Raw genomic sequence first — 27,755 nt, forward strand, 5'->3', positions numbered from 1 at the left:
TTTAGACAAGAAAAATACTTTATTGATCATTCATCGTGGTACTTTCAACTTTGAACGTTGCCTGTTCTCTTTAACGATGTGCTCTAAATGTCCATTATGACTTTACATTCCGAGAAGTAGTAATAAACACATCTGGAGCCATTTTCCCTTCGGATGCTTTCTTCTTCCCATCTCACATACTCTCTGTGGCAGTCTATGACCAAACCTCTGTAAAACATCGCAATGTTACTGCCCTGAAATCCAACTAACACATCCTTCAACTCCTCATACCATACTCTTAGCATTGCTGCAATGAAAATGTTACCATAACCAGTGAAAATGCATCTCCTACACCTGCCAACAGTTAACCAAAATGTACGCGTTTATAAATATGAAACATTTCATTCTATTTATTCAACTTTAGCTGGGAAAACAGAACATATATTTATTATTCAAAAATAAAAATAAATATTCATGCTTAGCTAACTAGGCACCATGTAATAATAATATATTGACGACAAAATACAGTAATTAGACTTTCATATTTAAGACCCTCTCCTCTGTCTTCCCCAAAGTAAACTGGAACATTCTAATGTTCTAACAGTCCTCACAGATACTCATCTCAACATTTAGCCAACCATTTACTCTATCTGAATGTATTCAACACACATAACAAGGTGTAATTGCAGAGAGGGGCTTTGAGCATTGGACTGCTTTCACAACGGTGCAAGTTAGTTAGTATGAGGTCCAGTGTTGTTGCGGTGTTGGCTCAGCCAAATTAAAGACACCAAATATTAAGCAACAAATGTGACATTCATCAACCAACCCATGCACAAATAGTTTACTCATATATGACTAAATCAAATAGCTCCTCAACGATTTTCTACAAGACACAATTGCATATTTTCAAATTAAAATCAAACCAAACTAATCACGTTATTCTAATGTATTCTCTTCATGCGCCAATCTACTGTATATGTTATATTCACGTGGCAATAAATCAATGTCGGATGCCATATTTGCTACAAATTTGAACAAAATAAAAAATCAAGTTGGCAAGTCATGCCTCCATTTGACAATATACAGTTGCAAAATGTAAGCCTTTATCTCAAAACAATTTAGACTACAATTATAAAACATACAACGTTAACATGAAACTGAGTTGGACATCGTTGCTGATTGAACACTAACATCTGTATATCTATGGTCAAATGATGTCTCTTTTCAGATAGCCTCCTTGCCTTCACTGATCCAACTTCTAATGATGGACAAAAGAAAGGTGCCCCCACACAAAATTGGACAGACACAAAAAAATGATGTAAACGTTATTTTAATTCTTAATGTGGGGGAACAAGTGCCCCAAAATCCATTAAAATCATTGTAGTCAGAAGATCATAAATATCAAAACTCGTCGTCCAATATAGCTTCTTGTTGTTTATTTTATATTCAGTGATGTTCTTTGTAAGCCTGGCAAAAGTTCATAAATATTGAATTGATATTAAAATCACGAATTAAAAATATCTATCAAATGGTAAGTTACATTTTTCCAAAAGTTTACAGACTAGTTTTCCAAAACACATTTTAGAAAAATACAATCACACCTAAAAAATACTTACTTTGCCTTTAAAAAGTAACAACAGCTCGTCATTTTGGGCAAAAAAAATGTATGGAGCTTCAGGTACAATTAGTAGAAAATAGCCTTATACATAGCTGTGTGCAAATACAGTTTAGACAAGAAAAATACATTATTGATCATTCATCGTGGTACTTTCAACTTTGAACGTTGCCTGTTCTCTTTAACGATGTGCTCTAAATGTCCATTATGACTTTACATTCCGAGAAGTAGTAATAAACACATCTGGAGCCATTTTCCCTTCGGATGCTTTCTTCTTCCCATCTCACATACTCTCTGTGGCAGTCTATGACCAAACCTCTGTAAAACATCGCAATGTTACTGCCCTGAAATCCAACTAACACATCCTTCAACTCCTCATACCATACTCTTAGCATTGCTGCAATGAAAATGTTACCATAACCAGTGAAAATGCATCTCCTACACCTGTCAACATGTTATCCAAAATGTACGCTTTTATAAATATAATACATTTCATTCTATTTATTCAACTTTAATTGAGAAAAAATTACATTTATTATTCCAAAAATATAAATAAATATTCATGCTTCGCTAACTAGGCACAAAATAATATTAATAATATATTGACGACAAAATACAGTAATTAGACTTTCATATTTAAGACCCTCTCCTCTGTCTTCCCCAAAGTAAACTGGAACATTCTAATGTTCTAACAGTCCTCACAGATACTCATCTAAACATTTAGCCAACCATTTACTCTATCTGAATGTATTCAACACACATAACAAGGTGTAATTGCAGAGAGGGGCTTTGAGCATTGGACTGCTTTCACAACGGTGCAAGTTAGTTAGTATGAGGTCCAGAGTGTTGGTGGGGTGTTGGCTCGGCCAAATTTAAAGACTCAACTATTAAGCAAAAAATGTGACATTCATCAACTAACCAACCCATGCACAAATAGTATACTCATATATGACTAAATCAAACAACTCCTCAACAATTTTCTACAAGACACAATTGCATATTTTCAAACCAAACTAATCACGTTATTCTAATGTATTCTCTTCCTGCGCCAACCTACTGTATATGTCATATTCATGTGGCAATAAATCAATGTCGGACGCCATATTTGCTACACATTTGAACAAAAGAAGAAGAAGTCAAGTTGTCAAGTCATTATGCCTCCATTTGACAATGTACAATTGCAAAATTAACCATTAAGTCTTTATCTCACAAAACAATTTAGACCACAATTTTTTGGGGACATTGATCCTTGATTGCACAATGAAAAAATAAAAATATCTAACGAAGTGCAACCCACTTCCAAAACTACAGCCCTTTTGCTTTTTATGTTAAAATCAATAAAATTACAAACAACTAATTTGATGCAATATAGGGTCAGTGTGCAGAAAGAACAATGACTAGCTATGTTAACAAACCGTATCAGTGGCTGGTTAAAGATAGATACAAGTTGAATCAGGAGGAAAGTTATTCCATATCACCAGTTAGCCCTCACAAATCAGTGTTGATTAACAATGTAACCTCATACATTTGTGTTACATGCAGCCAACCAATAAATAGCTGGTTAGTAAAAAACAAGCTGTTTAGTCAAAAGTTAATGCACAATCTGTGTTTGTATACTGCTAAGATGCTTCAATTTCATATACATTACTCTCAAATTTGACAATGTAGAAATAACTGGAATTAAACATTTCAATGTCTTTCAAATGAGAACTGCTTTGTGTAGCATAGGCGTTAGGGAAATTCTTTTTGGATTTGAAGGATCTTAAAAAAGTTTGAGAAATGCATGGACTAGACTTAAATAAATAAAACGCTCTCTTAATAATTTGTAATACCTAAGGTTAAACAAAGGAAAAAACACATGAAAAAACGAACAGTTACTAACAAATACACAAAACAAATGGACTTGAAACGGCCCACGCACAAGCATGTCCCAAAAGGAGAAGTTAGATAAGGCTGGGGAATGGAATAAGACTGGTGAGTGCGACTTAAAAAATAAATAAAAAATCTTATGTACCAAGTGTATATTATAGCAAATACAGAGACACACTCCCACGGCAGCAAAGCCTGCCGAAACACATTCCTCTGGCAGCCTTGTGCACTGCCTCTACCCACTAAAACGTCAGATGGTAAAATAGTAAGGCAGCTGTTATCTTCCGTCAACTAAAAGTGCATCTCCGAACATATCCTGTCAAGCCCTCCCTCTCCCACCCCCCTCCACATTCCTCCTGACAGGGCAGATGGAGAGGCAACGCACTTGACTGGTAACAGCTTGGATCAGCAGATATTTCTTTTTGCTTTCGCAATGACTGCTTGCTTCAGATTTCACAGAACCTAAGCGTGTCACAAATCATCGCCAGCAAAACGGGGCAGCGTCGGGGCCGAATGGTCCTGTTCTCATCTTTCTCCGGTGTTTCACTCTATTTCCAGTCCTTCTTTGCCTGTGTCTGTGCCTGACCGGCGCCATTTTTAAAGGCCATTGACGCAACTGCAGAGATAGGGGCCTGCGCCACTAGTTTTGATGAGTTCCCTGAAGATTGAAAACAGTAGGAGGGTCAATAGTTACGTTGAATCACATTTAGGCTTACTGTATCTTAATATTTCATGTAAAACTTGCAATTTACTCTTTAGGTAAACTTTTCTTTTACTTTATGTTACATTTAAAAATGTTATGGTACATAAATTACTGTATCACATCTGAATAGATGTTATTGAGCTGATCCTTACCTCAGTTCAGATTCCGTCAGGTTAAAAAATGGACAAAAATAATTGCTAGACCAATATTCAACAGCATTACAAGGGCAACCAGTATTGAGTTTGGACCCTGCGAAGTAGAAAAGAGATACAGGAGAACATTTCAAAAATTGCATTTTTAAAGTTAGCTAGGCATTATCACTGAAAATATTAGACTACCTTTGATGTTTCACAGTTCTGAAATTACACATTTATTTCTCTTTGCTTCAGTTTTCCCATTTTCATCATCATACAGTATTTGGTTACTTACTGACTCTTCCTCTACGAAATCCGTTGTGATCTCCAAGCTGGCTTGTTTCCTAGTTTCTGCTAGACTTCTTGGCTTATACGAATCTTGTTTCTTAAGTCTTGATTCAGGTTTGCTTTCTTTGGATACCGACTTTGGTGCTATAGGTTTTGGGGTGGGTGCCCTGTACTGCGCCATAGGTTTTGCTGGCGGTGGCATCCGGGTGAGGGCGGACGGGGTAACATGCTCATCTATGTCCTCAGGTTCGTCTTGAGGGAGCTTCACGTCTGCCTTCACGTAGTAGCCGTGGTACTCCGTGTCAGTGTGCAGCTGTCCATTGCCAGGGCTGGCGGGGACCGACTCCTCCATTTTGAACGGTTTCGGTTGAGGCAATTCCTGTCTTACTTCCTGTTTCAACGATGTCTTAGACACTGCCTTTGTGATGACCGGGAGCTGGCTCTCTGCTGCAGGGGTCTTGTTCTCTTTCCCAGGCTTGGGGGCGAGCTTGCTGAAGAAGCTCTTCTTGGGCTCCGGGGTATGTGTTGACGGGGGTGTTGGTGGGGGAGAGGACTGTGGAGTCGCGGTGGGAGAGTTGTCTGGGGTTGTGCCTTTACGGTAGAAATGTGGGCTACTTGAAGGGGTCTTTTCTTTCTTCTCCTCTTGAACAATAGGTTCAATCGGTTCGTTGAACCTCTGCTTTATATAATCAGGGCCTAGAAAATGGAAGGACGTTATTATCATGATATACAGTCCTTTTATCTATACTTAGTCAATTTGTAGCATGTACACAGTGATCTAATATCACAACGTTTGAATGAATGCTGTGTGTTTATATCACTATCAACAAACACTCAAGTATTTAGTGCTGAATCCTAATTTGAGATACAGAGATACACACACCTACATATTATTTTGTGTTGCTTTTGGTGAATGATAAATTCACATTTATTTATGGTCAGTTAGCTCATGGTTAGGATGCCTTTTCTGCGTCCATGATTTCACATATTGAGTATTTGTTCCTTAATGGAGTTTCAAAGCTGTCCCAGTTGGTTTATGATACCGATTAAAGGTTCCAAGCATTCTCGACATTCTCCTGACCACTGATGAGGCCAACGCTATAACACAGCTGACACGAGCTCTCAAGTCAACAAAGTTAACACCTTTCTGACGCAAGTAGTGTTATCAAATGGAATCATCGTTCATAATATTACATTTGTTCTACTATTAATAGCAAGTGCTAAGATCACTTACTACATCTCTACAAGCTCAGCAGTTGTTCATAAAAAGCACAACGGTAAATAATTAAGACATTTATGGGGCATTAAGAAAAAGTTATAAGGCATCATTCAAATTAAATAGATTACAGATTGCAGGCAGGCTGGCTATTGAACCTGGTTGTTAGGAGTCGGTGATCTACACTATCCTGATGTCAGGTCAAGTGTCACAGATTTAGCAAGGCTATATGGGCCAGACCTGAGCAAGACCATGTGGTAAAAAGAGAAATGCTCAAAAAGCATAATGATATAAGACCACTGACCTTCATGCATACAGGAGCTGAACATGCATTAAAATGTAACACGAACACTGAAGAACCACCCTCTCATAAAACTAAGCAGGCTGACAATAGTACCGATCTATATATTTAAATACTTATCTTGCAGAAAAAATATATATTCATTTGTAAAAGAATATGCTGTACAGTATGTACGTATACATACATCGATGCCAAAGAAACATGTTCACTCTAATACAAAATATTGTACTCATAAATCTGTGACACTTGCTGTCCCCCCCCAAAAATGACATTTTTTTCTGAGGATAAAAAAGACCCCAAGGTAAATTATACTAATTATATGTTCCTCCCTAAATAGATTAGCATTTTAAAATGTGCATATACATCTGCCCCAGACAGAAAATAAAGAGAAACCCACAACCCAGACACAAAGGAAATTGGACAAAGGGGATTATAACAAGGGGCTGTGAGATAGATAGATGCTGGGGCCTAGTTGGGTACAGTATGTTGGGTTACCTGGCTGATGGAAGTTGGGGGACAGTTCCCTGGCCACTGCCCTGGCGATGTCGGAGTCCTGACTGGCTGACTGACCGGCCTGGTCAGCAGCGTCGCCTTTAGTCCTGGCATGAGCTGTTCTGGATGAATGCAAAGCAGAATAAGAGCTGGTTAGACTGGGAAGGGTACATACCAAGGTTCAAATAGTATTTGTTTACTTTTACATGCTTTGAGTGTTTGTTTGAGCATGTTGTTTGAGAGTGCAAGATCTGCAGGGTTTGCACTTCTGGGACTATTCTATTGGGTTCATTGCTCCAGACAAGCCCAATCAGACACAGCTAAAGTATAACAAATATTTCAAATACTACATGAAGGCAGGTCTAAGAGGGTGAAGAAGTACTGCATGCCTCTGGCCCGTCCAGACAGACACTGTCTTAAGTAGCTTATAGGGTGGAGAGCTCAGTGATCCTACAGTGTTCCCAATAAATACTGTTGGAGCAACAGCTTTTTCCAACATTAAATAATATTAGAAGTAGTTAGATAACCATTCACTTGAATTATTTCATTATCATACAGTCTCACACTCTTAGCAGTAAAACGAATATTGAAAACACAATAGTTTGACATGCCATATCTGTTGTGTGAAATTCTATAGAAAGCATTCTCATTCATCAAAACCATTATTTTTGTCATTTCTGATTAAACTTTTTTTTTCAACTTCGATACAGTGCATTCGGAAAGTATTAATACCCAGTGACTTCCACATCTTGATACATTACAGCCATGTTCTAAAATTGACAACACCCCATTATGACAAAGCGAAAACAGGTTTTTAGATTTTTTTTTGCAAATCTATTAAAAATTAAAAACAGATACCTTATTTATAAAGTATTCAGACCCTTTGCTATGAGACTCAAAAATGAGCTCAGGTGCATCTTGTTTCCATTGATCATCCTTGATGTTTCTACAACTTTATTGGAGTCCACCTGTGGCAAATTCAATTGATTGGACATGATTTGGAAAGGCACACACCTGTCTATATAAGGTCCCACAGTTGACGATGCATGTCAGAGCAAAAACCAAGCCATGAGATTGAAGGTCCGTAGAGCTCAGAGACAGGATTGTGTCAAGGCACAGACCTGCGGAAGGGTTCCCCAAAAAATCTGCAGCATTGAAGGTCCCCAAGAAAACAGTGGCCTCCATCATTCTTAAATGGAAGAAGTTTAGAACCACTTCTTCCTATAGCTGGCCGTCCAGCCAAACTGACAAATTGAGGGAGAAGGGCCTTGGTCAGGGAGGTGACTCAGAACCCAATGGTCACTGACAGAGCTCCAGAGTTTCTCTGTGGAGATGGGAGAACCTTGCAGAAGGAAACCGTCTCTGCAGCACTCCACCAATCAGGCCTTTATGGTAGAGTGGCCAGACAGAAGCCACTTCTCAGTAAAAGGCACATGACAGCCCACTTGGGGTTTGCCAAAAGGCACCTAAAGGACTCTCAAAGCATGAGAAACAAGATTATCTTTGGCGTGAATGCAAAGCGTCACGTCTGGTGAAAACTGGGAACCATCCCTACGGTGAAGCATGGTGGTGGCAGCATCATACTGTGGGATGTTTTTCAGCGGCAGGGACTGGGAGACTAGTCAGGATCGAGGGAAAGATGAAAGGAGCAAAGTACAGAGAGATCCTTGATGAAAACCTGCTCCAGAGCGCTCACGACCTCAAACTAGGGCGAAGGTACACCTTCCAACAAGACAATGACCCTAAGCACACAGCCAATACAAAGCAAGGAGTGACTTCGGGACAAGACTCTGAATGTCCTTCAGTGGCCCAGACAGAGCCGGGACTTGAACCCGATCGAGCATCTCTGGAGAGATCTGAAAATATCTGTGCAGCAACACTCCCCATCCAATATGACAGAGCTTGAGAGGGCCTGCAGAGACGAAAAGGAGAAACCCCCCAAATACAGGTGTGCCAAGCTTGTAGCGTCATACCCAAAAGGCTCTAGGCTGTAATCGCTGCCAAAGGTGGCTCAACAAAGTACAGTCGTGGCCAAAGGTTTTGAGAATGACACAAATATTAATTTTCACAAAGTCTGCTGCCTCAGTGTAGATATTTTGTCAGATGTTACTATGGAATACTGAAGTATAATTACAAGCATTTCATAAGTGTCAAAGGCTTTTATTGACAATTACATGAAGTTGATGCAAAGAGTCAATATTTGCAGTGTTGACCCTTCTTTTTCAAGACCTCTGCAAACCACCCTGGCATGCTGTCAATTAACTTCTGGGCCACATGATGGCAGCCCATTCTTGCATAATCAATGCTTGGAGTTTGTCAGAATTTGTGGGGTTTTGTTTTTCTACCTGCCTCTTGAGGATTGACCACAAGTTCTCAATGGGATTAAGGTCTGGAGAGTTTCCTGGCCATGGACCCAAAATATTGATGTTTTGTTGCCCGAGCCACTTAGTTCATCACTTTTTCCTTATGGCAAGGTGCTCCATCATGCTGGAAAAGGCATTGTTTGTCACCAAACTGTTCCTGGATGGTTGGGATAAGTTGCTCTAGGGGGATGTGTTGGTACCATTTTTTATTCATGGCTGTGTTCTTAGGCAAAATTGTGATTGAGCCCACTCCCTTGGCTGAGAAGCAACCCCACACATGAATGGTCTCAGGATGCTTTAGTGTTGGCATGACACAGGACTGATGGTAGCGCTCACCTTGTCGTCTCCAGACAAGCTTTTTTCCGGATACCCCAAACAATCGGAAAGGGGATTCATCAGAGAAAATGACTTTACCCCAGTCCTCAGCAGTCCAATCCTTGTACCAGAATATCAGTCTGTCCCTGGTGTTTTTCCTGGAGAGAAGTGGCTTCTTTGCTGCCCTTCTTGACACCAGGCCATCCTCCAAAAGTCTTTAACCTCATTGTGCGTGCAGATGCACTCACACCTGCCTGCTGCCATTCATGAGCAAGCTCTTTACTGGTGGTGCCCCGATCCCGCAGCTGAATCAACTTTAGGAGACGGTCCTGGCACTTGCTGGACTTTCTTGGGCGCCCTGAAGCCTTCTTCACAACAATTGAACCGCTCTCTTTGAAGTTCTTGATGATCCAATAAATTATTTAGGTGCAATCATACTGGTAGCAATGCCTGTGAAGCCCTTTTTGTGTAAAGCAATAATGACTGCACATGTTTCCTTGCAGGTAACCATGGTTGACAGAGGAAAAACAATGATTCCAAGCACCACCCTCCTTTTGAAGCTTCCAGTCTGTTATTCGAACTCAATCGGCATGACAGAGTGATCTCCAGCCTTGTCCTCGTCAACACTCACACCTGTGTTAATGAGAGAATCACTGACATGATGTCAGCTGGTCCTTTTGTGGCAGGGCTGAAATGCAGATGAAATCTTTTTGGGGGATTCAGTTAATTTGTATGGCAATGTATATTGATGAGGGAATACAAAGAATTTAGTCCATTTTAGAATAAGGCTGTAACATAACAAAATGTGGAAAAAGTCAAGGGGGTTGAATACTTTCCGAAGGCACTGTATACACTATATATACAAAAGTATGTGACCACCCCTTCAAATTAGGGGATTCGGCTATTTCAGCCACAACCGTTGCTGACGTGTTTTTGCAGCAAGGGGGGTACTAACTCCATATTAATGCCCATGATTTTGGAATAAGATGTTCGAGAGCACACAGCCATGCATTCTCCTTATGAGCTACTCTACATTGGCAGTAGAGTAGCTTGTACTGAAAAGCTAAGTGACTGTCAATGTGGCACAGTCATAGGATGCCAAGTCAGTTTGTCAAATTTCTGCCCTCTAGAGCTTCTCCGGTCAACTGCAAGTGCTGTTTTTGTTAAGTGGAAACGTCTAGGAGCAACAACGGTTCAGCCGCGAAGTGGTAGGCCTCACAAGCTCACAGAATGGGACCGCAGAGTGCTGAAGTGCATAGTGCTTATAAATTGTCCGCCCTCGGTTGCAACACTCAATACCGAGTTCCAAACTGCCTCTGGAAGCAACGTCAGCACAAGAACTGTTCGTCGGGAGATTTCATGAAATGGGTTTCCATGGCTGAGCAGCCGCACACAAGCCTAAGGTCACCATGCACAATGCCAAGTGCCGGCTGGAGTGGTGTAAAGCTCACCGCCATTGGACTCTGGAGCAGTGGAAACGTGTTCTCTGGAGTGATGAATCACGCTTCACCATCTGGCAGTCTGATGGACAAATCTGGGTTTGGCGGATGCCAGGAGAATGCTACCTGCCTGAATGCATAGTGCCAACTGTAAAGTTTGGTGGAGGAGGAATAATGGTCTGGGGCTGTTTTTCATGGTTCAGGACCCTTAGTTCCAGTGAAAGGAAATCTTAATGCTGCAGCATACAATAACATTCTAGACGATTATATACTTCCATTTTATTGCAACAGTTTGCGAAAGGCCCTTTCCTGTTTCAGCATGACAGGCCTAATTGCCCAACATCAGTGTCCGACCTCACTAATGCTCTTGTGGCTGAATGAAAACAAGTCCCCACAGCAATGTTCCAACAACTAGTGGAAAGCCTTCCCAGAAGAGTGGAGGCTGTTTTTGCAGCAAGGGGGGGACTAACTCCATATTAATGCCCATGATTTTGGAATAAGATGTTCGAGAGCAGGTGTCTACATACTTTTGGTCATGTAGTGTATGTGTTGCATTCACTTTCTCTCAAGTAAATGTTTTTTCAAAACAAACCATTTACATACGATGACATACGGAACACCATAATACACTTCTTTATATTTATCATGATTTATTTCAATGGTACAGTGATACAAGACCTTCAAGGTTAGTTAAATGGTGTTTCTTTATAAACAGCTCAATAAGAGGTAGTTGGTTTTACATCTGTTTGCATAAGTGTCCTTCAGGGCCTCTGAATACAGAGCGCAGGAGGATTCACACTATGTCTCTTGAACTGAATGTATCCTTTCAACATCTTTGAGGTGTTCACTTTCTGAATTAAGGTGGATATAATTTAAAGTTTTACTTCAGACATGTTTGACACCGATGAAGCTCACAAAGACTTCAAGATTGTGGATCTTCTATTTTTCAACTATTGACTATGAAAGTGCATTTCACCAAATTTAGGGGGCACATGAACCTTAGTGTGCATTGAGGAGTCTTTATTACTGTATGTGCAATTGGCTTTGCTGCCTGTAAACAGCTGACAGTCTCGCAGACAGTGAATCATTGTGAATAATGAGAACTTCATATGCATATAGAGTCGTTGTGCTGTTGAATGAATCATGGTAGAACTATTTATATTGTACCAATACTTACATAGTTACAATGAGGAGTACAACAGTTGTAAGGGAGAGTGTGGTAAATTGAGCAAACCCTTGTTTCTAGGAAATCATACACAAAATTGATCATTTGACCAAATATTTAGGAAGCTGTCATCATTTCATAGTCTGTGAAGGAAGAAACCACATGGGAAAAGTCCTAAGTAATTTAGCCCCCCCCACCAAAAAAAATCACCAAGTCAAATGAATTTGTGTTAGAGGTTTCATGATGCTTGTATCTAAACCAAAGTAAATCATTTGAAGATTGTTCTATACGTTAGTTGGGATCTCTATACACTTCAATGTGAGGTCCTAAACCTAGCATCAAAGTGCATCCTTGTAGCTGTGTGGGCTAATATAGTCAAAATGTTTGCCTTGGGGTAAGTTGAGACAATGTAAGTATTTTCTTCCCAGGTGTAATGCAAGTGATTATCTCTGGGACATGAGATAGGCCAGGCCCTGGTGTTAAGTTAAAGAAATGTGTAGGCGGCTTAACTTACCCTGTCTCGCAGCACAACTAACCCCATACCCAGGGTAAGTTGTGCCAAGAGATCACTTTTTTTGAACAAACTATGTTTTCAAAACTGTAACGTTTACATGAATTCTGATGTTTTTTTCCAGGTATACACAACATTCTGAAATATATGTAGATATCTTTTTCAGAAAGAATGCTATATTTCCTTTGTGATGCTGAATGTAAAAATAGGCTTAACTTACCCCACTATCCCATACTCATATCATTATCATCATGGAGTCATGATACGATTTAATGTGGGCTTCTTTAAAGCTTTGAAGCCTGTGAGCATAGGCTATACTACATCACGTGGCTTGGGGAGAAAATATAGCGAGCGAGGGCACATTGAAAAAAGGTGATTTAAACCAAGTTTAAGAAACTTTACTGGAAGCTTGTTAACAAGTATAAGGAGAGTTCTGAGGAAAGGTGAGTGATAAACTCTCCAACACCTAGTCCCAACCAGATAGACTGATTAGTCCAACAGATGATAGTCGATGGTAGGACAGAGATGGGCTAATGTATCAGCTCAGCTGCTGCTGTATTCCTGTAAACTGTTGATAAGCCAAGTCCTGCCTTGCCTTATTTAGTCAGAGCTCAGTGCTGACTGACACACTAGTGGCTGCTGGCCTCACATGTGAGCAGGGCACAGTTAGTACACACCGTCCGGTCTGGTCTAGGAACTGCTTGTCCTCCTTCACCCCCCCTCTCTCCATCACTCTCTCTACTCCCTCCTTCTTGGCTCCCCTGGGCTTCCACCCAGATGATGGGAAAAGTGACGCAAACCGAACCCAGTCTGCACTTTCCAAAGCTCTTACCACACGTATCAACTCAGACACAGTCTTCAAAGACCGAAACCTTAATTTTAGACATTCTGCCTCTGACACATTTATATTTCATGATGGGAGGAGTTGTTGTGGTAGTGACATATGAGAGCCCTCATTACAATTCATACAGATGCCAGAAAATCAGGATAAAGAACATGCTAATGAGTGGTTCTCATCAGAGAAGAAGATTATGAGGAAAGGGGGATGGGTGGGCATGATATGGCAATAAAGTCTCTATTTTGATACTTTAAACAGATATGGATGGGTGTTTTACATGGTAGTATATAATTTAATCTCTGTGCATTGCATTCAGTGAGACGAGGGGCTATGTATTTTCAGGAAAATAATGCACAATGTGGAAGGTGTGTTCCACCTTGCCATGGAGTTGTATTATTTTCCAGAGAATGCATGGAGCCCTGAGTTGATTATCCCTTTTATACCATGGCTATGAATTAACATATTTGCCTCTAGAAATGTATTAATTTGCCAGTATAAATTTGACAACATCCACTGAAGTAGCAATTAAGCTTACTATCTAGCTAGATAGCTACAGTAGTTGCCTTGGTAACCAACCAGACTTGCCAGCTTAGCTAACCAAACCATCATCCTAGCTTGCTATTATGAAAATCGAATTCAACAATGCCAATACTGTTTTTAATTCGACCTTTACTTTCAAAAGCAGCTCAAAAATAGAACATGTAAGAATGAACTTCTTAGCCATTGAATTATACCGTGCTGATATACCGTGCGTTATAGGAAAATAATGCAACCCCCATGCTATAAAAGGACAATAAAACAGTAAATCAATGTTGTTGTTTAATGTAGCGTTGAAAGAAAACATAATTTACTGTTGTCCAAGTGATAGACAAGATAGGCTACTAACAATATGATTGTTTTCTCTCTAAGTGAGTCTTTATGTCTAATTCAACTTTAATTTAATTTGGAATAATTCCAAGTCCACGGCATGTCATGACGACTTTTTAGACATGGGCTCTATTTTAACAAACCTAATGCAATGGTAAATCTAAGCGCTGGCAGTAGTGGCATAGGTCCGGAGGGGTGACAGAAATATTTGTGCTATGTTCACAGCCATTATAATGAGAGCAATAGTTAGCGGTAGCTCTAAAGGCCTGGGATTTGATGAATAAACAAGTTGTAGGTGTAGGGCTGGCCACTCAAGGTGTTCCATGGCTAAATACGGCATGTGGTTTTCCTCAAGTTATGTAGGTTATCGAAGACTTTTGCGTTGTTATCAACTCCAATTCGGCTGGGGGCCTTTCCCTCTGATAGAATATTAGCTCAAAAGTATTGTGGAGCTCCTGCACCTAAATAAATAAATATATAAACAGTACCTTCACCCAAAATGAGTACCGGAACCTATTTTAGTCTAAGTCAAGCACTGATAACAAGCCTATTCTATGACGTTTCCACTGGATCAGAGCAAGACATTTTCCCCTTTCATGCTGAGTGGTTATCGAAAGGGATAGCGCTGGAAAGATTTTTAAATACATACAAAACGGACTTTGTTTGCTTGCTATTTGAGGTGAAGAAAACATTACATTACTTTGGCTCCACAGGTCACTAGTTGTGGTGCGTTAAGCCAATCGGAAATAATATCAGATATCCAAATGGGCAAATGTATATGCTTATATTTGCGCGCAGACCAGGTAGCCTATAGGCCTACTTCGATGCTTGCGCTTCCTTACTCAACATTGACAGGAGCGCTCCAAACAAAAGACAATGACTAAATTGACAGAACTCGTAAATGGAATTAAATAAACAAAAACTTGTTTCTCACAAGTGTAGCATAGTTTGTGCGCACTGCAAACAATGTGTCCACTTCGACAATGAGAACAGGAAGATTTGAATAATAATATTGAATGTATTAAAAGAAATGACCGTAACCAAAGTAACAAACATTGTAGATTATAAATGATAGGAATTAACGGTAAATGTACTACTGGTGATATATGTAATGGAAAATTGATATACACTAACAATCAAACGCAAGCAATTCACAAAATGAAGTTATGAAATAATGAATGTGCACAAAATGGCAAGAGAGAGCGCATTCTGGAGAGAGAAGTGCATTTTGCGTCTGGGCTAATGGTCAACCCGACGTCTGCATTGGCCATGCAGCATTTACGGTGATATGGCCTCAGCAGAAGTCAGGGCAAGAATGGAGTCAGCAAAAGTCAGGGCATTCATACTTCTTGCGCTTCGCAAAACGTGCAGAGCTGTTGTCAAGAAAGTGAGTTTGTGTTTATATAGGATGTAGCGCCCCCACCTACCCTCAACCAATCATATCAATACGGAGCTATACAGAGCCCTCTGCATTGTTACAACATTTGTGAGGCGCATGGCGGTGCAGTACAGGGCTCGATGTGGCCTCTACATGCCTCCATGCAAAGCCTTCGACCACATTTTCGAATCAAGGATAAATTTGCTTTTAGTCTAGGCCTCCGAAATTATTAGTTCACTGAGATGGGAGCATATATATATATGTATGTAAGTGACCTGATTAGTGTATATATATTTGTTAGTGCTCAACTAAAACACTCTCGGTCAACCAACAGCCTAACAACCAAACAATCGACTAGTCAACTAATTGGGGTCAGCCCTAGTTAACAGTCAACAAACATTGTTGTAATTGGCTTCAACCAGTATGGGCCTTTACACATCGCACTTCTCAAATAAAAATATACTAGGCTCCCGTAAATTCAATTGTATGTGTGAGGCACATTCTCAATAATCAAGATCTAGCCTAGGCCTACCGTTTATATGGCGTTATAGGACTGACAAAATGTATTTGCTTATGTTTGGAGGAGCGCGTCTTTAGAAATGGGGATGGCTACAAGCAGAATGGAGTATGCACTGCAGGCAGGTCTATGTGAAATGTGAATAATGCAAAAGCATATCGGCAAAAGCCACAAGAGTAGACCATTTAGTAACCTTTTATAAATAGGCTACTTGGCTAACGCATGACCATGATAAGAAAGATACCAAAAGATACCATAATAGGCATATAGCCTACATGGATTTTTTTTTAACGTACATCCCAAAAAATGTAATAGTCTACATGGATAAAAAGAGGTTCATTGCTCACTGTTTTGTTGCTGCCAAACGTTTTATAAAACTTTTGTGATTAAAATTCATTTCAGTGGTCTCATAAACCAAACCATTTGTCGATAGTCTTGACAACTTGGCAAATGCATTGGGGATGACAAAAAACAGCTAGGATAGGCTATGCTTGGTTTTTAATCAAATAAAACGAAATGGGGAATACGAGGTTCTAAATACGAGGTTTACAATCACAAACAGCACATATCTCTTGTTCTATGTGCATATGGGCACTGTGCCTCACGGCTGGATAGGCTGCGCTTCCTTTGTCATAATCTATGCTGCGTTAACTGCGTTATCGCAAAAACCAGCTGTCGGGTTGTCTTAAATATCCTCACCAGCGCGTAATTGGGCAAACAATGGCGCTGGAGGGATTGGCGGCCGTTTTACGGGCTCCTGACCAATGTTATTATTTTGTGTATTATTTGGCTGATCGGGTTAAATTGAACCCAATCAGCAGATCTGATCTGGAAGTTTGTTGGTCAAGCCAAACATAACTCCATCTGTCTTGCTATGTGAAATTAATCAGTCTAAACACAATTAGGTTCTAGTGTGTGTGCTTGAGAGAGAGGCAGAGAGAGAGTTAGTGAGAGAAAGAGTTGGAAAATGTTGGAGAGAGATGGGAGAGGTAGGATGAGGTGACACCAATAAAAACCTGACCCCTCATTGAGAATTCCAACCTGTCAGCCATTCAACTTAACCCAATCAGCAGACCTAACCTGGAAACCCATGCAGCAGTAGGATTATTTACCACCAACAACACCACAACATTGGTGTCCAAAATGGCACCCAATTCCCCATATGGAAAAGTCTGAAAGGGATTCTTGGGATGTCCCAACTCTGCCTTCATCCCATTGAAGTTGACATTTAAAACGGTTAAGGTAAGGTTTAAGGTTAGGGAAGGGTTACGGTTAGGGTTTAGGGTAAGTATGTCCCAAGAATCCCAGATAGCACTAACCTTCCCGATATAGTGCACTACTTTTGACCAGGGCCAACAAGGCTCTAGTCAAAAGTTGTCAACTATATACTGCCCTACCAAGCAAAAAGGCAGTAACTGCTCATAGCGTGGAACTGAGAAAAATGGCTTCTATTTACCTTGGTTTTACAGTAACTTCATGTAGTTACTGCTAACATTACCCCCATTTTCTCCAAAACACAAAACAATAGAGGCAGGATACTTTTCCACATGATTAAGCATGTAGTTAATGTAGCAAAAATGACTAACTAATTTTCGACCAAATGAGCAGTTACTGCCTTTTTGCTTGGTAGAGCAGTATAGGAAATATGGTGTCAATTTGGATGCAACCATACACATTGAGAAACTGATTACCTTGATGTGGCTATTTCTACTTTTGTTCTGGCAATAGCTGCTGCCCGTATGGCTCCTTCCACAGCCCGATCCACTTTCTGTTTAGTTTTGGTGTTTTTGAGAGGAATGAGCTGCTTCTTGATGCCTCGCGCCAACACATTGTTTTTATACTTCCCCTCTTCTTTGATGCCGTCTGGGAACATTGTGCATCCATAGCCATGGCGTTTGTTGTTCATCCACTCACCCTCATACTTCATCCCGTTGGTACGCTCGCTGACACCAAAGCCGTTCCGCTTGTCATTCTTCCACTCCCCCATGTAGGACTCTGTGGTGGTGGCATCTACATTGTCCTCCAGGGGCATGTACTCATCAACTCCATCTCCAAAGCTGATGGTGGAGTTGGCATCACTGGAGCTGATTCGGCTGATGGAGCTGGCGGCATCACTGGGGGCAGAGCTGCGTTTGCTCGATATGGACGACCTGGAGTCTGACTTTCGGAGGTTTCTGAGGCTTCCGAACAGGGACCCTCTACGAAACAGGCCCTTTTTCTTCTCACCTTCGCCTTCACTGTGGAAGTTGAGAACAAAGCCTCCTCTAATGCCGGCTGGGCTGTCTGACAGGTCAAGGTTGGCATGGAGGACGGTGCCATTGCTCTGTTCGCTGCGAAGCGAGGCCATCGAGGTTCGGAGAGGGGAACGAATAACCGTAGCCATCCCGTAAGGCACACTTTGTCTCACACCGTATCCGTGTCGCATTCCTCCTGTCCATTGCCCCTGGTATGTACCTGTTAGGATAACAAAAAATGTCAAGAATGAATACAAACGTTAAGAAAATCATGAACAACATTTTTGTCATGATCACAGAATAATCACTTGGCGTACAACATTTTAATATTAGAGTTGATTAGAAAATCAATTTACACTGGCCCCATGTCAATTCAAGGAATTGAAGTGGAAAACATATCTACAAGTCCATAATATCCCTGTTACATTTGGAACTTTCCATTGAACAGATTAAAATCACATCCAATACCTAATTTTACTCAGGTACTGTGATTCTCCTGTCAATCGGACAGAGCTGTGTTTCCAAACCACATACAAGATACCATGTCCATGATGAGATTCATATTTCAGTATTTGTTTGTATCATGATTTACTATCACTTCATCATTTGCTATTAATATACTCTTGGCGTTATGCCAAACCAGGCAGTCTTTAGTCGTTTCTACACTTGACATTTACATGTGATTTCTGCTATCAAAATACGAAGATCGCATTGAAAAGATGGGTCCAGACCAATGTTCCCTCAATTTTTTTGGGGCACTGACCAAATTTAAGGTCTGCTGAGTGCAAACTTGAATGTTGTGAAGAGTCTGTCCAACTTCCGGTGTGGGCATTTACTGTGAACACTGAGGCTGTACCTGCTCTAAGTTGCAGCTTTAACCGTGGCAAAGTAGGCTACTGTGGTTATTTGATCATAATGTAGGCCTACCAGAGTGGTCTACCATCTAGCCAGCTAACTAATATTTAGAAGAAAAAAAAATGTTTGGCTGGAGTTATGCTAATCCATTTGCAATCACTTTAGTATTGCTTGCTAGCTTGCTGGCTAGCTACAGAGGTTGTTGATGTGTTATTATCATATTTAGCCTATTCCACCGTTTGTAGAATGCATACTGGCATTTGAATATAGAGCAGGAAAAGGGAATCCAGACACACTGTGGTGTAGATGCATGACATATTTGGAATTCCATGATCAGAATACTAAAGCTGCATGAACTGTCAAGTCTAGACATGGCCTTTATGGCAGTAGACATACTAGACAAGCATAGGGTACCACTGGTATATCATTTAAGTTATGTACCAGTGGTGTGTTGCACTGTTTGTTTAGGTTAGGGAAAGCTGTCAAGAATGAAGCCATTACTATGTAGTGCCCTTATCCATGATTAGATAGGGCCTATTGAGGTTACAACAAGTGCAGTTGTCCAAATATGTTAGCCTTAAAATATTTCGTAAGATGAGCTCCCATCCACGGTAACAACCTGTCCTGCAACAGGTCGTGGCATGGAGGTCAGGAGGGACTGGGAAGTGTAGGCTACTTATTCTACACCCAATCCCAAATCAACCACTAGGCCCTATGCCCTATGTATTTGTGGAGATCTAATACCATTTTATTGGTATTGAAGCAATGTAGTGAAACTTCCACCTAGCCTATCTATCAGAGGGCAAGTTTGAGCTATTAGCATATAGCTTACACCTGTCAAATCCTCTGCGATGTCCACAAATGCATAGGGATCTAGGGGTTAATTTGGCACTCCTTATGCCTCCTGCATACAGGATCCATTGGAAGAACTGCAGTTCGGCAGAAGTCACTCATTTCAAACATCGCTCAGGTGGAAGTAAAACAACTCTGTCACACTAACAGTAACGTTGAACCCACCACCATAACACTAACTGACTTGACATCCTCACAGTCTCAGTTGACACTCCAACTGTATTTTTGGCATCCAGATATTTGTTTGAAGGTGGAAGTGCAAAATAGACTTTCCACCATAATTGTGATATCTCAAGCCTTCCCGCCGTTTCAGCGACTAAAGGGGGGTCTACATTTCTAAATGCATACTGCATTCTGGTGTGCACTCAAGGCGATATGCCACTCTGTCCATCATAGCTTCCACAGAGAATAATGTACTATTTTAAAATATGGAAGTAACTTGAGACATTGGGAAGTTTGTTGGTCATGCCAAACTTAACTCCATCTGTCTTGCTATGTGAAATTAATCAGTCTAAACACAATTAGGTTACAGAACAAAATCACTCTGAACACATTAGGAGGATAGATTATGCCACTTTTTGTCAGTGACTAGTATTTATATTTCGTTGAGTGACACTCCCACTGTCCCACAGATTCCTAAGCTGACTGATCCTATGCTGACTCAGGTACCCAGGGGCGTCAATTGGGTATGGCAGTCATACTCTAGCTCAACACCAACCCTTTAAAATAGGCTAATAAAATCATTCCAATCCCGATTAAAAGGCTAATGCAGTTTAGCAGTATTAGCGAGCTGACTTTAGGACCATGCATATACCTGGGAGCTGGAGGGAAAGCTGGCTATCTTTATGGAAAGCACATCAATGCAGCTGCAGTGAACACCTTTTTCTTAAAACAGTGCAGAGCAGTGGAGATGGGGAGGCCCAACCTCAATGAATTTCATAAAAAATTGTAAAACATTTAAAAAGTTATCGTTTTTAGATAAAACTATACTAAAGTTCTTCACGTCACCAAATCATTGATTAAAACGCACTGTTTTACAATGGTCTTTGGTAGCCTCAACAGCACTCCGTAGGCTAGCACCATGGTGTAGCTGGAGGACAGCTAGCTTCCATCCTCCTCTGGGTACATTGACTAAAAATACAAAACCTAGGAGTCTCATGGTTCTCACCCCCTTCCATAGACTTACACAGTAATTATGACAAATTCCGGAGGACGTCCAACAATCTATCAGAGCTCTGGCAGCATGAACTGACATGTTGTCCACCCAATCAAAGGATCAGAGAATGAATATAGTACTGAAAACATAAGCTACAGCTAGACTGCAGTGCATAAAATGTGGTGAGTAGTCCCTACACCCGCAATAACATCTGCTAAACACGTGTATGTGACAAATAAAATTTTATTTGACTCAGAGAGAAAGAAAATAGTTGGAAGAGTGTTTAACAAATAAATTTCTTCCAAGGTGAAGTAGAGGCAAGAGAGAGAGAGAGAGAGAGTTCGTCATTTCACTTTCAGTATCACTTACTAGTTTAGCTTACTCAAACACCCTGTTCAAACAGAGGGATGCTATGTTAGCTAGCTGGATATGACTATACAACACAACACTGGAACTCCTCCAAGTCAAGGTAAGCTTTTGGTTTGATTTATTGCCACTGGGGCCCGCCAGTGTAAGTGCTAAAGTGCTTACTGACTGTACACTGTAATGTTACTGCATGATGGTAGCGGGTTTACTAATGTGTTAAATAAAATAAATTCAAACCTTATTTGTCACATGCCCCCGAATACAACAAGTGTCGACCTTACCGTGAAATGTTTACTTACAAGCCCTGAACCAACAGTGCAGTTCAAGAAGAGTTAAGAAAATATTTACCAAATAAACTAAAGTAAAACATAATAAAGAGTAACACAATAAAATAACAATAACGAGGCTATATACAGGGCGTACCGGTACCGAGTCAATGTGCGGGGGGGTACAAGTTAGTCGAGGTAATTTGTACATGTAGGTATGGATGAAGTGACTATGCATAGATAATAAACAGCGAGTAGCAGCAGTGTACAAAACAAATGGAAGGGGGGGTGTCAATGTAAATAATCCGGTGGCCATTTTATGAATTGTTCAGCAGTTTTATGGCTTGGGGATAGAAGTTGGTAAGGAGCCTTTTGGTCCTAGACTCCGGTACCGTTTGCCGTGCGGTAGCAGAGAGAACAGTTTATGACTTGGGTGACTGGAGTCTCTGACAAATTTTTGGGCTTTCCTCTGCTACCGCCTATTATATTGGTCCTGGATGGCAGGAAGCTTGGCCTCAGTGATGTACTGGGCCATACACACTCTGTAGCGCCTTACAGTCAGATGCCGAGAAGTTGCCATACCAGGCAGTGATGCAACCATGCTCTCAATAGTGCAGCTGTATAACTTTTTGAGGATCTGGGGACCCATGCCATGTCTCCTGAAGGGGACAAGTTGCTGTCGTGCCCTCTTCATGATTGTCTTGGTGTGTTTGGAACATGATAGTTGGTGATGTGGACACCAAGGAACTTGAAACTCTCGACCCGCTCCACTACAACCCCATCAACGTTAATGGGGGCCTGTACAGGCCGCCTTTTCCTGTAGTCCACGGTCAGCTCCTTTGTCTTGCTCACATTGAGGGAGAGGTTGTTGTCCTGGCACTACACTGCCAGGTCTCTGACCTCCTCCCTATAGGCTGTCTCATCGTTGTCGGTGATCAGGCCTATCACTGTTGTGTCGTCAGCAAACTTAATGCTGGTGTTGGAGTCGTGTTTGGCCACGCAGTCATGGGTTAACAGGGAGTATAGGAGGAGACTAAGTACACACCCCTGAGGGGCTCCCGTTTTGAGGATCAGCGTGGCAGATGCGTTGTTGCGTGCCCTTACTACCTGGGGATGGCCCATCAGGAAGTCCAGGGTCCAGTTGCAGAGGGAGGTGTTTAGTCCCAGGGTCCTTAGCTTAGTGATGAGCTTCGTTGGCACTATGGTGTTTAACACTGAGCTGTAGTCAATGAACAGTATTCTGACATAGGTGTTCCTTTTGTCCAGGTGGGAAAGGTTAGTGTGGAGTGCGATTGAGATTGCATCATCTGTGGATCTGTTGGGGCAGTATGTGAATTGGAGTGGGTCTAGGGTATCCGGGAAGATGCTGTTGATGTTGATGACCAGCCTTTCAAAGCTCTTCATGGCGACCGACGTGAGTGCTACGGGGTGGTAATCATTTAAGCAGGTTACCTTTGCTTCCTTGGGCACAGGGACTATGTTGGTCTGCTTGAAACATGTAAGTATTACAGACTTGGTCAGAGAGAAGTTGAACATGTCAGTGAAGACACTTGCTAGTTGGTCTGAATGCTTTGTGTACACGTCCTGGACCTGCAAATCCATCTGGCTCCGCGGCTTTGTGAATGTTGACCTGTTTAAAGGTCTTGCTCACATAGGCTACCGAGAGCGTTATCACACAGTTGTCCAGAACAACTTGGGCTCTCATGCATGCTTCAGTGGTGCTTGCCTCTAAGCGAGCTTAAAAGGCATTTAGCTCATCTGATAGGCTCGCGTCACTGGGCAGCTCGCATCTGGGTTTCCCTTTGTAGTCTGTAATAGATTTTAAGCCCTGCCACATCCGACGAGAATCAACCGGTGTAGTAGGATTCAATCTTAATCCTGTATTGACGCTTTGCTTGTTTGATGGTTCGTCTGAGGGCATAGCAGGATTTCTTATAAGCGTCTGGATTAGAGTCCCACTCCTTGAAAGTGGCAGCGCTAACTTTTAACTGGATGCGGATGTTGCCTGTAATCCATGGCTTCTGGTTGGGATATGTACGTACGGTCAATGTGGGGACGATGTCGTTGATGCACTTATTGATGAAGCCAATGACTGAGGTGGTATACTCCTCAATGCCATTGGATGACTCCCGGAACATATTCCAGTCTGTGCTAGCAAAACAGTCCTGTAGCGTAGCATCCCCTTCTTCTGACAACTTCCGTATTGAGCGAGTCACGGGTACTTCCTGCTTTAAAATGCTAATTAATTACTTAAAAATCATACAATGTGATTTTCTGGATTTTTGTTTTAGATTCCCGTCTCTCACAGTTGAAATGTACCTATGATAAAAATAACAGACCTCTACATGCTTAGGAAAAACCTGCCAAATCGGCAGTGTATCAAATAGTTGTTCTCCCCACTGTATGTGTATATGTATGCATATGTGTATGTATATGGATATATATATTTATCAAAAATATATATAGGGGATTGGAAATGATGCAGACAATTACATTGATGGAAGCAACAATCTTTCCGCAATATTAAGCTGATTCACCCCTTAGAAGAAAAAAATAATAATTCATAGGCTAGGTTGTAGCAACCTCATAATGGGAATAGGGACAATTCTAGTATCGTAGTAGCCTAAATCTGTCGCTGTTACAATGAACTGGGTGAATGGAATTCTCTAATAGAAATAAGGCCATGTTCATGAAAAGAAAGTGTCCTCCCTCATCTTAAAAGGCACCGACCGCCACTGGTGCAGAGGTAAAGATAGCTGTAGTAGATGGCTTTGGCTGGGCAACTGTTGTTTGACTTGACATGAAACTAAACTAGAGTTTTAATCCTGGTGCTGAGCTAGTGCGTAGCAGCTAATTCTTGTATGAGTTGTATTTGTAGAATGTTAAGTCGCCCATTGACTGAGATGAATGAAGCTACAACAACAAGGTGATAATGGCTGGAGACAATTTAGCTTGTTTTTGCTGTTCTCCAAATTGAATTTGAACGTTTTTAAATTGTGTCGAAATGCAGTAAGGTTTAGCTGAAATGATGCCCCTGCAGGTACCTCTTGCTTCAGACTGTTAGGAACTGTGAATTTTTCTCTTTACAAATTGAACCAGTGAGTGACACATAGAGTACTAGACACAAGCACAAAAGAAAGCACTAGAAGCCAAGCTTGCCCAGGGGGAACTGGCTGATGAAGTTTGCTCAGATTTTGTTGGCTCTGGCCCTCAGACTGAAATAATGTTCACTTTATCTTCTGCAAATCCAGCCCTCAGACTGCAATCAATGTCCACATTATCTTCTGCAAATCCAGCCCTCAGACTGCAATCAATGTCCACATTATCTTTGGCAAATTAAATGATTTTGATATGTGTTTATTATGCCACAGTATCTATTTATGTCACACTTCATGTGAAATAAGATATTGTGGTGTGTTTATTACTGATCTATTAACATCTATTGAATTTCCTACAATCCATTCTTGCTTTCCCCTGTATTAATCAATATATAAAAGCCTATCAATTAATGCTGAGTCACCAAAACGTGGATTCTTCTCTCTGGAATAGATATAACCTACAAGTTATATGCAACTGTGCGTGTATGACTATGGTTGTGTGCCCTGACATTACAACCTCATCACCACTTCTGTCTCAAACACAATCATTGAATCTTTTTTTTATATACTCTAAAACGACTTTCTATAGAAACTACTGTACAGTCAATTACCATATTTCAACAAATGAACAAAGATCAATACAATAGGTATGTGCTGGTTAAAAAGCACTTTGATTTTCAAGTGTGGCTGAGTGATGTTTCTATTTTTAGCCATGACCTCTATGGGAGAGCTCAGTGCTGACTGACCAGTCCAGTTTATATCAATAGAGCACAGTGGTGTGGCACTGGCACATAGTTCAGGCAGGCTTCTCTACTCTTATCAAACTTTGATACAACTGAATTGCTCAACAACATTTGTGCCCCTGCTACACTGTAAAAAGCGAGACTGCTCTTTCAAACGGCATTACATCTACTAACCACAAACTGTTACTGGCACTCTTACCTCCATCACCATACGTTTCAACTCCATATCCATCTTGCAGACCATTACTCCACGTCCCGTCGTATCTGGCAGGCGTGTGGAGACTTTGCCGGACCCCGTATCTACCTTTCAATCCATGAGTCCATTCGCCACGATAAATCCATCTTCCCTTCGATTCCACACCGAGTCCGTGTCGTTTCCCCTGTGCCCAGTAGCCCTGATACACGTTTCCACTGGGCCAGGTGTAAACCCCCACTACCTCGAAACCATTGTTCCAGGACCCGGAGTATTCGCCTTGGCCCTTGGGCCCGGTACAGACGCCATGTCCATGGGCTTTCCCATCCTCCCAGCCACCGCAATATGTGCCACCATCGTCAAAGTCGAACCGTCCGCCCGTCATTCAGATGATGAGGGGAGAAGAACGAGTCGCGGTAGCTGCCCAATATTGTGCTGTCGCTTGCGAGTCCAGAGCGGATTTTCTAAGAAAAGTAGGAGCGCTGAAGTGAGAGTCCGGTGGATTCTGTGGTCGCACTGAGGTGTTGTTGTTCCAAGCAGAGATGAATGATTGTCACTGTGTGGATTTGTGGTTGTCGGCTAAAGCGGTACGTGGGAGGGAGAGAGAGCACCACTACCGCTGCCAGAATAGCTCCTGTTTTATTTTATGATTCTCTCTCTCTCTCTCTCTCTCTCTCTCTCTCTCTCTCTCTCTCTCTCGCTCTCTCGCTCTCTCTCTCTCACAGAGAGAGAGAGTTGATCTGTAGTTCTATATCAACCATTCGAGATGAACCTGTTCATCCATTAATTGATTGATTAATTATAATTCATTGTCAAAATCCGCAAAATCACCCCTGATTTTAATTGAGCCTTTCTGAAAATGTTGCTGTTAGATTTAGACGTAGAATCCTTCATTATAGTTCTGTGGTTATAGACCCCCTAAGAATTCAGTTTACGTGTGAAATCAGTGCTGATTTACTGTTGATAAATGACAAGATGATTATATGAATCTCAACAGTCAGATAAAAGACATTGAACTGGCCAGTGGTGGTGGTAGCAAACATAAATTATTAGCTAAATCTTAATTTGACCCTGCTTCTCACAGCAGGAAACAGTAACTGTGAATTATGTGGATTATAATTCATTAACATTTTTGTAGTAGTTAATACATTTTTTGTTAGGGCAAGTCAAGTCTGACATTTAGAAGCTGTTTTGAATAAACTACAATTTGCATTTCTCTACAAATTCTCTGTGACAACAGTGATCAAATTAAGATAAAACTAATTTACTAACTGATTATAAGGCAACAGTGACATCTACTGAGCACTGCTAATCCTGCAGCGTTGTACATGGATCGGGACATTGATGGGTGTTGGACTAATGTTTTTTGGTCAGAAGAAGTCATTATTTTTGAAAATCTCAAATACATAATGAATAGGTTACAAAACTTGCTATAGTTTTTGATCATGTTGGCTCTAAAAGTTTTGGGAGTTTGGAGTTTGTAGCCTATATAGGAAGGATGTGGCAACAGGCAGGTCTCACCACTGTGTGTCAGTGTGCACATTGTTAATCTGCATTGCAAACACAGTAGATCTTCAATATAATGCCTCATCCCCTATTGCCTTTTTGGATCTTAATTATGCCACTGGAGAGAAACTAAGGGGACTTTTCTTACCAGCATCCCATTGACAGGTTAACCATTACATTTAATATCGCTTTGCATGTCAACCATGTTCCATTTTTTTTCCATGCCACTGTCTACAGTAAATGTGACCAAGCTTAATCTATACCATCAGTGTGGCTCAGTTGGAAGAGCATGGCACTTGTAATGCCAGAGTTGTGGGTTTGATACCCACAGGGGACAAGTATGAAAAATGTAAGTCACTCTGGATAAGAGCATCTGCTAAATGACTAAAGTGTACAAAAAAAAAATGTGTGTACATGTTACAACAATAGTATGTTGATTGAATATTAATCCGTGGAAGAAATCACAATGTAGACTCTTTGGCATGATGTACAGTAC

The 27,755-nt window shown here is 41.1% G+C and overlaps 1 protein-coding gene across 1 annotated transcript; it reads right to left on the bottom strand.

Moving 5' to 3' along the window:
* On the bottom strand, positions 1–26,374 carry LOC109874539 (junctophilin-1). Its single transcript, XM_020466491.2, has 6 exons — positions 25,760–26,374; positions 17,682–18,444; positions 6,601–6,719; positions 4,596–5,284; positions 4,319–4,415; positions 1–4,121 (listed from the first exon to the last, which is right to left on the bottom strand). The coding sequence occupies exons 1-5, from the start codon at positions 26,136–26,138 to the stop codon at positions 4,335–4,337; spliced, it is 2,031 nt and encodes a 676-aa protein (XP_020322080.1). The 5' UTR covers positions 26,139–26,374; the 3' UTR covers positions 1–4,121; positions 4,319–4,334.
* Positions 26,375–27,755: the final 1,381 nt, after the last annotated feature.

This window comes from Oncorhynchus kisutch, linkage group LG30, assembly GCF_002021735.2.
Source record: "Oncorhynchus kisutch isolate 150728-3 linkage group LG30, Okis_V2, whole genome shotgun sequence".
In the NCBI taxonomy this organism is placed as follows: domain Eukaryota; kingdom Metazoa; phylum Chordata; class Actinopteri; order Salmoniformes; family Salmonidae; genus Oncorhynchus; species Oncorhynchus kisutch.

Coding starts and splice junctions, on each gene's coding strand:
- LOC109874539 (XM_020466491.2), bottom strand. CDS start 26,138: ATGACGGGCGGACGGTTCGACTTTGACGATGGTGGCACATATTGCGGT. Junction 5,285..6,600: donor CCCCAACTTCCATCAGCCAG/GTAACCCAACAT, acceptor TCCATTTTCTAG/GCCCTGATTATATAAAGCAG. Junction 4,416..4,595: donor ATTTCGTAGAGGAAGAGTCA/GTAAGTAACCAA, acceptor TCTACTTCGCAG/GGTCCAAACTCAATACTGGT.